A 14,271-nucleotide genomic window follows, 5' to 3' on the forward strand; every position below is an offset into this window, starting at 1 on the left:
GAGCTAGGGTTAGGGTTGTGGCTGGAGTTGGAGCTAGGGTTAGGGCTGTGGCTGGAGTTGGAGCTAGGGTTAGGGCTGGAGTTTGAGCTAGGGTTAGGGCTGGAGTTGGAGCTAGGGTTAGGGCTGGAGTTGGAGCTAGGGTTAGGGCTGGAGTTGGAGCTAGGGTTAGGGTTGTGGCTGGAGTTGGAGCTAGGGTTAGGGTTGTGGCTGGAGTTGGAGCTAGGGTTAGGGTTGTGGCTGGTGTTGGAGCTAGGAGTTAGGGCTGTGGCTGGAGTTGGAGCTAGGGTTAGGGCTGGAGTTTGAGCTAGGGTTAGGGCTGGAGTTGGAGCTAGGGTTAGGGTTGTGGCTGGAGTTGGAGCTAGGGTTAGGGTTGTGGCTGGAGTTGGAGCTAGGGTTAGGGTTGTGGCTGGAGTTGGAGCTAGGGTTAGGGTTGTGGCTGGTGTTGGAGCTAGGGTTAGGGTTGTGGCTGGAGCTGGAGCTAGGGTTAAGGTTGTGGCTGGAGCTGAGCTAGGGTTAGGGTTGTGGCTGGAGTTGGAGCTAGGGTTAGGCTGTGGCTGGAGTTGGAGCTAGGGTTAGGGCTGTAGCTGGTGTTGAGCTAGGGTTAGGGTTGTGGCTGGAGTTGGAGCTAGGGTTAAGGTTGTGGCTGGAGTTGGAGCTAGGGTTAGGGTTGTGGCTGGAGTTGGAGCTAGGGTTAGGGTTGTGGCTGGAGTTGGAGCTAGGGTTAGGGCTGTGGCTGGAGTTGGAGCTAGGGTTAGGCTGGAGTTGGAGCTAGGGCTGGAGTTGAGCTAGGGTTAGGGCTGTGGCTGGAGTTGGAGCTAGGGTTAAGGTTGTGGCTAGAGTTGGAGCTAGGGTTAGGGTTGTGGCTGGAGTTGGAGCTAGGGTTAGGCTTGTGGCTGGAGTTGGAGCTAGGGTTAGGGCTGTGGCTGGAGTTGGAGCTTGGGTTAGGGCTGGAGTTTGAGCTAGGTTAGGGCTGGAGTTGGAGCTAGGGTTGGGCTGGAGTTGGAGCTAGGGGTTGTGGCTGGTGTTGGAGCTAGCGTTAGGGTTGTGGCTGGAGCTGGAGCTAGGGTTAGGGTTGTAGCTGGTGTTAGAGCTAGGGTTAGGGTTGTGGCTGGAGTTGGAGCTAGGGTTAAGGTTGTGGCTGGAGTTGGAGCTAGGGTTAGGGTTGTGGCTGGAGTTGGAGTTGGAGCTAGGGTTAGGGCTGTGGCTGGAGTTGGAGCTAGGGTTAGGGCTGGAGTTGGAGCTAGGGCTGGAGTTGGAGCTAGGGTTAGGGCTGTGGCTGGAGTTGGAGCTAGGGTTAAGGTTGTGGCTAGAGTTGGAGCTAGGGTTAGGGTTGTGGCTGGAGTTGGAGCTAGGGTTAGGGCTGTGGCTGGAGTTGGAGCTAGGGTTAGGGCTGGAGTTTGAGCTCGGGTTAGGGCTGGAGTTGGAGCTAGGGTTAGGGCTGGAGTTGGAGCTAGGGTTAGGGTTGTGGCTGGTGTTGGAGCTAGCGTTAGGGTTGTGGCTGGAGCTGGAGCTAGGGTTAAGGTTGTGGCTGGAGTTGGAGCTAGGGTTAGGGTTGTGGCTGGAGTTGGAGCTAGGGTTAGGGCTGTGGCTGGAGTTGGAGCTAGGGTTAGGGCTGTGGCTGGAGTTGGAGCTAGGGTTAGGGCTGGAGTTGGAGCTAGGGTTAGGGTTGTGGCTGGAGCTAGGGTTAGGTTTGTGGCTGGAGCTAGGGTTAGGGTTGTGGCTGGAGCTAGGGTTAGGATAGTCTGTCCATCCGTCTGTGTGTCTCCCAGAGGGCTGTGGGGCATGGTCCTCTTGCTGTCCCCATGACTACACTGAGACTGATATAAGTGATTTTCCTCACTGACCTCGGAACTCCTTCACCAAAGCCCTGCCAGTTTAGTTCCAGCAGTATTTCCTCCCATTGATTCTCTTTGAAGACCTTCAGTGGGTTAGCACACAGAGCACAGATCTTTCAGATAACTTATTCATCAGGGTTGGGGTCAATTCAGAATTTTTAAAGGAAATTGCATTCAAACCATACATTGTTATTGAATTTGAATTGGCCACACCCCACCGGAAGCAACATTTGAATTGAATTTGAATTGAAGGAAGTAGAATATAATTCAAGCAATTCAAACCAATTCAAATGAGACATGAAGCATGAACATCTCATTCATTTGACAAGTCTTTTATCTTAACGATATGCCACTTAATGCAAATAATACATATACCATTTCAAACATTAGCATGAATTTAACTAAAGACGCCCAACGTATTTTTTCTTTGTAATGAGATGTTAGATTGTTCCCTTCCATACGGTACTATTTGATCTAATGCAATCTGGGAAATGTATTTAATAATTATTATAGACAACCCACAACATGATCTTAGACTATTTCAATACCACTGTAATTATATAAAATTGTTTTAGGATAATCCGATTTAAAAATTAAATGTTTCAAACTTATGCCACATGGTATTGGTAGCCATACATGTCAAAGTAAACTTTTCTATGGTGATGCATAGATTAAATAAGCCATTTGAATATCATAGAATTTCATTGAATTCAACTATCCTTTAAAGATGGAATCCTTAATGGTGAAACAGCCACGTCCATTTGCAATATTACAACAAGAAAGAAGTTGCTGCAAACAACGAACACTCGGTCCCCGACCGATCATCGCAAAATCTGAACACTACCAACAAAAGGAGCTGATCAAAAGCAGGGGAAGGGAGCTTAAAGGGACCAAATTCATTCTGAATGACCAATTTCCAAGGGAGGTAAACAAATGTCGTAAGAGACTGTATCGTTATATGGAATTTTCCAAGCTGTTTAAAGGCACAGTCAACTTAGTGAATGTAAACTTCTAACTGACTGGAATTGTGATACAGTGAATAGTAAGTGAAATAATCTGTCTGTAAACAATTGTTGGAAAATGACTTGTGTCATGCACAAAGTAGATGTCCTAACCGACTTGCCAAAACTATAGTTTGTTAACAAGAAATTTGTGGAGTGGTTGAAAAACAAGTTTTAATGACTCCAACCTATGTAAACTTCCGACTTCAACTGTACATGTAATAGTGCCAGACATGCACACAAACATATACAGTTGGCATTGCTGTTATGATTCCAGTTGTCCTTGATGTCCTTTGTTTTCATTTTTTTGTATTTTTTTTCTTCCATTGTTGTTTGCTGTTTTCTGTCTCTTTTTTCTCTTTAGTTAATTATCTTGGTTGTTGGTGCATTGGGGGGGGTGGAATGGAATGAATTATATTTTGTATTTTTCTTCTGGGGGGTGACTGTGGGAGGAGTCTCGAATGGTTGAGGGACAGCTATTGAAGAACTGTGGGGGGGATCTTGTAGGGTTCGTGTTCACGTCCTTTTGGCCTGGTGGGAGATCGGTCAACATGCCCTTGAGCAGGGCATTGACCCTGGATGCTTCTGTATGTCACTTTGAATGGGAATCTGTTGAATGACTGGTATGTTGCAGTTGTTGAGCGGCTTCACTGCAAGTATATTGTATGTTTCGGATATTCCATTTGAAAAAATTATAAAAAAATGTTATTAAATAAATGTTCCATGCAACTCCTCAGCTCGGCAACAAAAACAATAACAACTAACAACAGCGGGACACACACACACACACACACACACACACACAATGCGGCTGTTTTTCCTCCCCATTGTATATCCATATTCAAATTCTGCTTTCTATGGGGTGTGGCCAATTCAAAATCAAATCAAAGTAAATAATTTTATTGGAATTAAAGAGCAAGTCACCACGCAATTCAGAATTGACCCCAACCCTGCTATTCATACCCTGTTATGATCCATATGGTATTTTATACAGCAGTCTTCTATGCAGCAATAGAAATTGTTGGATGTCTGCTGTTATACTGTACTGAAGATTGTGTTGACCACTGTTCTTGAATGCGGTCAATGAGTTATTTCATAATCCATATCTCATTCTTAGAGAGGGGATCGATGACTCAACATGGTTGTTCAATGTCCAATATACCCATCAACCCCCACTCTCCCGCTCACAATCTCTGTATGCTGGTCTTCATCATCCCACATAGACCATCCTCATTTTCTGTCAACTGAATCAGAGAACCCACAGCCAAGGTCGTTGGAGTTGAGTCATTATTGTGTTTGTCTCAGGGAATGGTTGCTGCCTGTTTGTACTATTTTTCTCATAGGAGGCCTTCCTGGGAGATCTATGTTGCCACCTGGTGGGCATTGGTGGATTATATTTGACTTTGTCGGTTCATTTCTGTAATTACTTGTCTTGTCCTTTTCGTTACCTCTGTTTTCAAATGACCTTTTGACATGTGCTCTTCACACCTGATGAATGATAAAGACATGACAAAGACACATGTTTACACACAACATAATCTCCCCCAGTACTGTAAATGGGTGCCATAAATCAGATATAAACCACAGCACATCTAATACATCAGCATCTGTTTACACAGTGTTATTGTATTAGATACCCTTTATCAGCACACACAGCTAATGAAGTTACTTAGGGACCGGATGACATGTACAGTACAGTGTATCAGTAAACAACAGACTATTAGCTTTACTATTGTTAACCAGTCCCTCCAGGATTTTGCCACATTTGTTTTGTGATTTCTGCAGCCAAGAATTCTTGATTTTGCGTCATTTATTCTGAAATTCTGCGAAACATTTTGCAATGTTTTTTTTCCTTCACGTTAATTTCATATAAAGCAATAAAAGTAATGTGGTCAGTTTTAGAACGATTTTAAGCAGAATACATCTCTCGCTCTCTCTCTTTGAGTATTAAATGAAACAGGAAATTGCGGAATGTTCTCGGTGACAGCTTGACTTTCTACCAAAGATGATGGATTAATAAAGATATTTCAGTCGGGCCATTTACCATTGAATTATTTTTTCAGTTTGAGTAAAACACCACTCACCTTGATTCTTTCAGCCCTTGAAATTGTTTCACACGGTCTTCTGCCATCGTCTTCACACGTGAATACCACTGACAGGCCAGGGAGAAATAACTTTGTTAACATGTGGTTGGATCGGGCCCTTTTCCACGGTAAAAGTGCAGTAATTCGTCAAAATTACGAACCCGCTTTTGATTGGACAATTTTATGCGGTAAAGTGCAGGGATTGGTGAAAATTGCGAGCTCGCATAATATGCGCTGTTTGGTTGATTTTGCATTGAATTATGCGATCGCAGAATCGCTGAATCCTGGAGGGACTGATTAACCCAATGACGATCTTTTAAACTTAGATGATTTTATTAGTCACATGCACAGGGTCACAGATGTATTTGCAGGGTTCAGTGAAATTCTTAAACTCCGAGCTCCAACATTGCAGGTCAAAGAGAAGTGACTGAGGGGGGTGAGGGCAGGGTAAATGTCCGTTCAGTGATGGAAGCTGGGAGAACAGGCTGTGGCTCGGGGTGGCTGAGGCCCTTGATGATTTTCTTGGCCTTCCTACCGACACCTTGTGTTGTACGTGTATTAGAGGGCAGGCAGTGTGCACCCAATGGTGCGTTCGGCTGAGCGTACCACCCTCGGTAGAGCCTTGCAGTCAGCGGCAGTGGAGTTGCCGTACCAGGCTGTGATACAGCCCGACAGTATGCTCTCGATGGTGCTCCTGTAGAACAGGCTGAATTTCTTCAGCCTTCTGAGGTTGAAGAGTTGCTGTCATGCCTTCTTCACCACGGTGTCTGTATGGTTTGACCATTTCAAATCAAAATCTAATTTGATTTGTCACATGCGCCGAATACAACAGGTGTAGACCTTATTGTGAAATGCTTACTTACTGTTCAAGAAATAGAGTTAAGAAAATATTTACTAAATAACCTCAAGTTAAAAAATAAACGTTTTTTAAAGTAACGATAAAATAACAATAACGAGGCTAAATACAGGGGATACCGGTTCCGAGTCAATGTGATGGGATCCAGGTTAGTCGAGGTAATTTGTACATGTAGGTATTGGTAAAGTGACTATGAGAGTGCAGGAGGGGACTGAGAACGCTCCCTTTTGGGGCCCATGTGTTGAGGATCAGTGTGGATGAGATAATGTTGCCTACCTTCACCCCCTGGGAGTGAGCCATCAGTCCAGGACCTAGCTATTTAGGGAGGAGTTCAGTCCCAGAGCCCTGAGCTTTGTTGTGACCTTAGAGGACACTATGATATTGAATTCAGAGCTGTTGTCGATGAACAGCATTGACTACATATACAGTGCCCTCTGAAATTATTGGGACAGTGAAGCATTTTTTAAATCGTTTGGCTCTATACTCCAAAAGTTTGGATTTGAAATTAAACACTGACTATGAGGTTAAAGTGCAGACGGTCAGCTTTCATTTTTGGGTATTTTCATCCATATCGGATGAACTGTTTAGAAATTACAACACTTTTTGTGGATAGTCCCACCATTTTAGGGCACCAAAAGTATTGTGACAATTTCATGTGTATTCAAGTAATAAAACGTTAACTATTTCGTTCCATATTCATAGCACACAATGTCTACATCAAGCTTGTGACTCTACAAATTTGTTGGATGCATTTGCTGTTTGTTTTGGTTGTGTTTCAGATTATTTTGTGCCCAAAAGAAATGAATGGTAAATAATGTATTGTCATTTTGGAGTCACTTTTATTGTAAATAAGAATATAATATGTTTTTAACACTTCCACATGAATGTGGATGCTACCATAATTACGGATAATCCACGATTCATTCTGGATTATCTGTGATCATGGTAGCATCCACATTCATGTACAAGTGTTTAGAAACATACTATTTACAATAAAAGTGACTCCAAACTGATACAATACATGATTTACCATTCATTTCTATTGGAGGGCACATTTCAGTTGAAGGCATTCAGTTGTACAACTGACTAGGTATTGTCCTTTATGGATGAAAATACCCTCACATGAAAGCTGACCGTCTGCACTTTAACCTCATAGTCAGTGTTTAATTTCAAATCAAACCTTTGAAGTATAGAGTCAAAAGAAGAAAAAATGCTTCACTGTCGCAATAATTACAGAGGGCCGATTGTCTTGAATGATAAATGGACATTGTTTGTGATACAGTAGTTAATTGTTTATGGGCGTGTATGCTGTTACAGAGGAGATACTGCAGACCCACATAGCCCATTGGTGGTCTCCAGACGGTCTCAGACTGGCCTATGCCACCATCAACGACACCCTGGTGCGCAAGATGGAGGTCCCCATCTTCACTGGCGCCCTGTATCCAACAGGGCTGGAGTGTCACTACCCTAAGGTACCGTAGGTCCTAGATACAGTCTCTTCAATATTCTCGGTCCTTTCTGCTCTACACCGCCTTGACTTTTCTGGGTTAGTGGTTTTGAATGAGTACGTAGTGTTGTTGTGCAGAACATTCAGAAAAGGGATAAACACTTATAGAGTTGTATGGATCTGACAGTCGACTTCACGTAGACAGAAATGGTCAATATAGATACTGTATAACCCACAGAATGATATGATCTCTGGCATAAGCTGTCTCTGCCCCTGCAGGCTGGGGAGGACAACCCTGTAGTACACCTGTCTGTGGTGAGTCTGAACGGACCCCTTCACACGGTGGAGATGAAGAAGCCAGACGACCCCAGGATAGGGTGAGGGTCTCACTGACTGACTGACACTGTGACACAAGGTTAAAGGTCATATTTACTACCCCATAGGGAATAGCAGAGATGCAAACTTGTCACCTTTCAGGTAACCCTGCAGAGAAAAATTGTAAGTAAGTTGTAACACATTCCATTCTTTCTTTTAGAAGAGAATATTACATCACAATGGTAAAGTGGGCCACCAGCACCAAGCTGGCAGTCAACTGGCTGAACAGAGCTCAGAACAACTCCATACTGACACTGTGTGAGGCCACCACAGGAGTGTGCACCAAGGTGAAACACGCGCCTGCACACACACACACACACATCGCCACCCTCTCTTACATTAAGCCCTACTTCTTTCTTGCCTCCTCAGTCACAATCCAAGTTGTCCTTACTTTCCGTCCTCTCCATTCAAATAAAATACTGCAGTATGTAACTTGAGAAAAAGCACGGTGGACATGGATGCAGTATTCATTTTGTAACCGCCCCGTTATTTTTCCAGAAACATGAGGATGAAAGTGAGGGCTGGCTACACAGACAGGTGAGTGATAAGAACACTAAGAGCATAACATGTATCACAACACACTTTTTTTTTTTAAACGATCCAGTGAAATACATACATTACAGGAGGAGGGGGTAGGAAGGACAGAGGTGCAGTTTAACAGTTGAGCTGTCTCAATATACTCCCTCACTCACACACACACACACACACACACACACCTACTTCTTTCTCTTCCTGTTGCAGAACGAGGAGCCACTCTTCTCCCATGACGGATACAAGTTCTTCTTCACCAGAGCTATTCCTCAGGGTGGAAGGGGAAAGTTCTTCCATATCTCCATGTCCACCTCCCAGGTAAAACACCCCAGTCTGTTCTCTTCTCTTAAACTGTAGCCGCATTATAGAACAGCGCACTGGACAACCCACAATGCACCTTTTAAAAGCATTTCCCCCGTCGTCTGCGGAGAACGCACTCATGGTAAACGCAGCGCAAGGCGAGTTCAATGCGCTGCCCTATAATGCACCTTGGATTGAATCCCGGCCTCTGTGTGCCCAGCCTGGTCTGTATGAGCTGTTATAGATAACCAACTCTTCTATCCAGACTTGTAGTTGTCATGCAATGTGATGCATTGTTCCATTCCAGCCCAACAGCAGCACAGACACTCTGCAGTCCCTGACATCAGGCGACTGGGATGTGACTCAGATACTGGCCTACAGCCAAGAAAGGCAGCTCATGTAAGCCTTTCCGACCCATACATTATAGCAACATGACCAAATAGTACCATTATGATTTCCAATTGAACATATGATTTCCTATTGCTTATAGTTGATCAAATGTTACCAGGGGTATTTGACTTACCTTACCGTCTTGTTCAGGTAATGGTCATTAAACTCCAAACTGATCTTCATCACAATGTTTTACAGATACTTTTTGAGCACAGAGGATGATCCAAAACGACGACACCTCTACAGGTATAATTACATTTTGGGATTTAGCTCTCTAATGGTTATTCTATGTGAGATCACTATTTAGGTGTTTTTTAAAATCTAATAGCGTATAATGCTAATAGCGTGGTTTACTGTATCTATCCTGTGTCAGTGCGGACACCAATGGCCCATTTAATCGCTGCTGTCTGTCGTGTGAGTTCAAGTGTGGCTATGTGGATGGCTCCTTCAGCCACAACATGCAGTACTTCCTGCTCAACTGTAAAGGTGAGTGCTTCTGACCTTGAATCCTGAACACTAAGCAGCATATGTTGCACTTAACTGAATCAGTATATTTTTGTGATATACAAGTACATTGAAGTCTTTCACTATGCTGACAGGCTTTTAGTGGGTGTTTAGTGTCTGTAGATTTAACAATCTACACGGACACTAAACATGCTCAGTCAAAATATTTTGCTGTGGCAAAAGGTTGTATTGAATGTGACAGCAGTCGGCACTAACCAGTGTTTCTATTTGCCAGTCAGACAACTCAAGCCCTTTGCCAAATGTGAATCGCCAGGCTGCACCCTAAAAAGTGTTCCTGCTGTATATCAAACTACAGTAGTTGGCATAGAGCCCTATTTCCTGCCCTGCTTCCTGTGTGTCAGACAGGGTCTATCTATAGAATGAGAGTAGGGCCCATGGCCTTGTTTAAGTCTGTGTTCTCATTTCCTCTGAGAATATTCATCATCCTTATTTCTCCTACTAGTGCGGTTGCCATGACAGCTGATTTGTTTAGAGGGCCGGCTCCAGAGAGGAAAAAGAGCAACCATATTTTGTTAATTAGCTCTTGTGAGAGGAGACCAGCCCTGGTCTATCTGTCTGGGGTAATAATAACAGCCGGGTATTCATTCAGCTGTTCCCCAAGGTGCTACAGACAGACAGTGGCTTCTCAGTAATGACACATGGCTGGCTGAGAGGCGTTATTTCTAGACTTGCATTACTAAAGATGGTAAGAGAAACAGAGTGCTCATTCCACCAATTCAGTGCCTTTTGAGAAATGTAAATGTATTTTTTTATTATTATTATTTTAAACATTCTGTTATAAAGAGCACATGTTCAACTTCATAAAAACAAGTTTTCCCATCTCAACAGGTTAAATAAAAATTTCAACAGTAAGTGCCTAAGTGTCAAATAAAGTATCTGGGTTAACTGTATCTGGGTTGACTGTATCTGAGTTGACTGTATCAGGGTTGACTGTATCAGGGTTGACTGTGTCTGGGTTGACTGTATCTGGGTTGACTGTATCAGGGTTGACTGTATCTGGGTTGACTGTATCTGGGTTGACTGTATCTGGGTTGACTGTATCTGGGTTGACTGTATCTGGGTTGACTGTGTCAGGGTTGACTGTGTCAACGGTTGACTGTATCTGGGGTTGACTGTATCAGGGTTGACTGTATCAGGGTTGACTGTATCAGGGTTGACTGTATCAGAGTTGACTGTATCAGGGTTGACTGTGTCAGGGTTGACTGTATCTGGGTTGACTGTATCAGGGTTGACTGTATCAGGGTTGACTGTATCAGGGTTGACTGTATCAGGGTTGACTGTGTCAGGGTTGACTGTATCAGGGTTGACTGTATCAGGGTTGACTGTATCAGAGTTGACTGTATCAGGGTTGACTGTATCAGGGTTGACTGTATCAGGGTTGACTGTATCAGGGTTGAGGATTTCATCTTAAATCAGCCATAAATCCTCTTGTGATAGGGGGAATGGAAGCTTGTTATGTGCAACAGGAAGTGGCAATTAAAGCTTCTTTAAAAAATGAATTGTTCAAACATTTGTAGCCTGTCTATCTGTGCTCGACCCGCTCAGTTTTCTACCACAAAACACCAGAAAATGGCCAAAAAGTGTAGAACCAGTTAACCAGCTTTTACACTATGATTAGACTATTAGATGTTTAATGTTTCTTAAAAAAAAACATATTTAAACAAGAGTTCAGTTCATGTAACAGGGTTGACCTTATAATGAGGAACAGAATTAAAATAATCACTAATCACATTAAATAAATATGAATCTTCAGAAATGACTTTAAATGACAATGATGGTGACATCTTGGAGAAATATTGAGATTAAGTGGGATAAAGTCTTCTTAGAAGTAACAGAGGGTGCACAGGGGCTGCATTTTGGGCAGTTTAGCAAGTCTTTAATCATATTAAAAAAAATCTGATTTTTAAAATTCTCCATGGGGTCTTTATTAAAGGACATTTCATTTAACAGGCTTTTAAATGCAATATTGTGGCACAATTTCTTCTTAGAATACCAAATGGACACAAAACGTACCTTCGTGGAATAAACCAGAGGCATTTTCGAATGAGCTCTGATTTGAAGTGAAATGCTACAGAAAAAAGGGTTTAAGTGTTTTGTTTTGCTTCTCCATTTGAGGCCATTCATCTGAACCATAAAATGCTTCATCCTATAATAACCGACAACCTCCACCCCTTTCTCTCTCTCCCTCTCCACATGTATCCCTATCCAGGCCCTGATGTACCCAGTGTTGCCATCTACAGTACCAAAGACATACAGAGTGAGTGTCATGAGGCCTGACCCTGGCCTGTACCATAAAGAGCACTGAAGCTGAGGGGCCTTTTATTCAGCATAGTGTCTTTTATATCTCACATCATTCAATGGGAAATGTGTTAGATGCTTCATGAAGCTGCCACTCAAACAGTACTGTAAGTGAACAATACGACTGTTTCTTCCATGTCACTGCAGAGGTCCTGGACCTGGAGACTAACGAGGGAGTGAATAACACGTACCACAGCATGCAGATGCCCAAAGTGGAGTACGAGACCATCACCATAGACGATTACAGTAGGTATCATGCCTTGCATGAATCTGCTGGAAGTGGTAGCTAATCAACTAGGTTCAATGTTAGCTAGCTAATATTAGGCTCTAACTAGCAAAGCAAACAGCTCTGAGATACAAATAATAACATCATACACGTAATGTTAGCTAGCGATCCAGCCAGCTAACCTCAGCTAGCTAGCTAACAGTACACATTAGCTTGAAACGAAAGCACTTTCTGTCAAAATTAGAAACGTGTAATATCTGAACATTTTGCTAGCTAGACTATCTTACCCGTATACATCATCATGCATGATGGACACGTCTCCATGTCACGGATGCCATGCCATGGTTGCTCTTCGTTTTAAGGAGAGAGGTGTTTTCTCCATCTCTTTAGCTATCAACACTTATGCAGCTCCACTACACAATACATTTTTAAAAAGCTGCATTTAACAGGATTACCAACATATACTGACCAGCTCAAATAGACAGAAGCCTCTATATAGCAGACCAATCTGAACTCTTCTCTCGGCATGTCCAGCCCACTCATTATCTCAGCCAATCATGGTTAGTGGGAAGGTTTCTCACTTTTTCTGTGGCTTAACCAACTAGGTTCACAATTTAACATTTTTTTCATATTTACAGATATTTAAGGCACATGAAAGTTCACATGTTCCAGAAGGCATTTCTGCCAAAAATCTTTTGTTCAAATGGCTCTCCTGTGAAGTGGTGACCCGCGACATACGCCTAGTTTCCTGAAACGAGTCACATATATATTTTGATACGTTTAACTGTTTTTTGGTTACTACATGATTCCATATGTGTTATTTCATAGTTGTGATGTCTTCACTATTATTCAACAATGTAGAAAATTTTAAAAATAAAGAAAAACCCTTGAATGAGTAGGTGTGTCCAACCTTTTGATTGGTACTGTATAAAACACAGGATAATCACATTTTTGACTGCACTGGGCCTTTAAGAAGAACAACATGCACAAATCATTCACTAAATACCCTAAACCTCAACTAAATCTTGTAATAAATAATGTGGAAATTGAGCAAGTTGAGGTGACCAAACTGCTTGGAGTTACCCTGGATTGTAAACTGTCATGGTCAAAACATATTGATACAACAGTAGCTAAGATCAGGAGAAGACTGTACATGATAAGGAGCTGCTCTACCTTATTGACAGCACTGTCAACAAGGCAGGTCCTACAGGCCTTAGTTTTGTCGCACCTGGACTACTGTTCTGTCGCGTGGTCTGTTGCCACCAATAAGGACTTCGGGAAAATTGCAATTGGCACAGAAAAGGGCAGCACGGCTGGCCCTTGGATGTACGCAGAGAGCTAATATTAATAATATGCATGTCAATCTCTCCTGGCTCAAAGTGGAGGAGAGATTAACTTAATCACTGCTTTTATTTATGAGAGGTGTTGACATGTTGAATGCACCGAGCTGTCTGTTTGAACTACTGGCACACAGATCGGACACACATGCATACCCCACAAGACATGCCACAAGAGGTCTCTTCACAGTCCCCAAGCCCAGAACAGACTATGGAAGGCGCACAGTACTACATAGAGCCATGGCTACATGGAACTCTATTCCATATCAAGTAACTCATGCAAGCAGTAAAATTAGATTTAAAAAACAGATTAAAAAAAACCTATGGGACAGTGGGGACTGTGAATCAACACAAACATAGGCACAGACACATGTATACACACACACACGATAACATACGTACACATGGATTTTGTACTGTATATACAGTATGTGGTTGTGGTGGAGTAGGGGCCTGAGGACACACAGTCTGTGAATGTATTGTAATGTTTTTAAAATTGTATAACTGCCTTCATTTTGCTGGACCCCAGGAAGAGTAGCTGCTGCCTTGGCAACAGCTAATGGGGATCCATAATACATTCAAATACACAGTCTTGTTTCTTGCAGCTCTGACAATGCAGATCCTGAAGCCAGCTGGTTTCATAGACACAGCTCACTACCCCCTACTGCTACTAGTGTAAGTATGGCAATAACTACCCACACACACGTTTTTCTAGATATAAACATAATATCTATGAATCACACCACCCCCAGTAGGGATTACATTAGGAATTATAGCACATTCCGTTTTGACATTGGACTCATGACTTTGGACCCTGTCACAGAGAGCTATAATGGGGTCATTGGTTCAGCCTGTCATCTGTTTCCCTCAGAGACGGAACACCTGGCGGACAGATGGTGACAGAGCAGTTCCGTGTGGACTGGGCCACGGTGCTGGTGAGCAGTTACAGCACCATTGTGATCCGCTTCGATGGCCACGGGTCCGGGTTCCAGGGCACCAAGCTCCTCCACCACATTAGGAGGAAACTGGGTGTGATCGAGGAGAGGGACCAGATGGAGGCCCTCAG

At 43.2% G+C, this 14,271-nt stretch overlaps 1 protein-coding gene across 1 annotated transcript in view; it reads left to right on the forward strand.

Annotated features, from left to right (window-relative positions):
- Positions 1–14,271, forward strand: part of LOC112226863 (dipeptidyl aminopeptidase-like protein 6) — a 112,616-nt gene that overhangs the window by 92,491 nt on the left and 5,854 nt on the right. The window contains exons 9-20 of the mRNA XM_042307991.1: positions 7,094–7,248; positions 7,503–7,600; positions 7,759–7,885; positions 8,097–8,135; positions 8,340–8,447; positions 8,737–8,828; positions 9,018–9,065; positions 9,193–9,305; positions 11,554–11,601; positions 11,790–11,888; positions 13,811–13,880; positions 14,077–14,271. Coding sequence (XP_042163925.1) covers positions 7,094–7,248; positions 7,503–7,600; positions 7,759–7,885; positions 8,097–8,135; positions 8,340–8,447; positions 8,737–8,828; positions 9,018–9,065; positions 9,193–9,305; positions 11,554–11,601; positions 11,790–11,888; positions 13,811–13,880; positions 14,077–14,271 — 1,192 coding nt within the window. The remainder of the gene's footprint in view (positions 1–7,093; positions 7,249–7,502; positions 7,601–7,758; positions 7,886–8,096; positions 8,136–8,339; positions 8,448–8,736; positions 8,829–9,017; positions 9,066–9,192; positions 9,306–11,553; positions 11,602–11,789; positions 11,889–13,810; positions 13,881–14,076) is intronic.

Source organism: Oncorhynchus tshawytscha, linkage group LG28 (assembly GCF_018296145.1).
Source record: "Oncorhynchus tshawytscha isolate Ot180627B linkage group LG28, Otsh_v2.0, whole genome shotgun sequence".
In the NCBI taxonomy this organism is placed as follows: domain Eukaryota; kingdom Metazoa; phylum Chordata; class Actinopteri; order Salmoniformes; family Salmonidae; genus Oncorhynchus; species Oncorhynchus tshawytscha.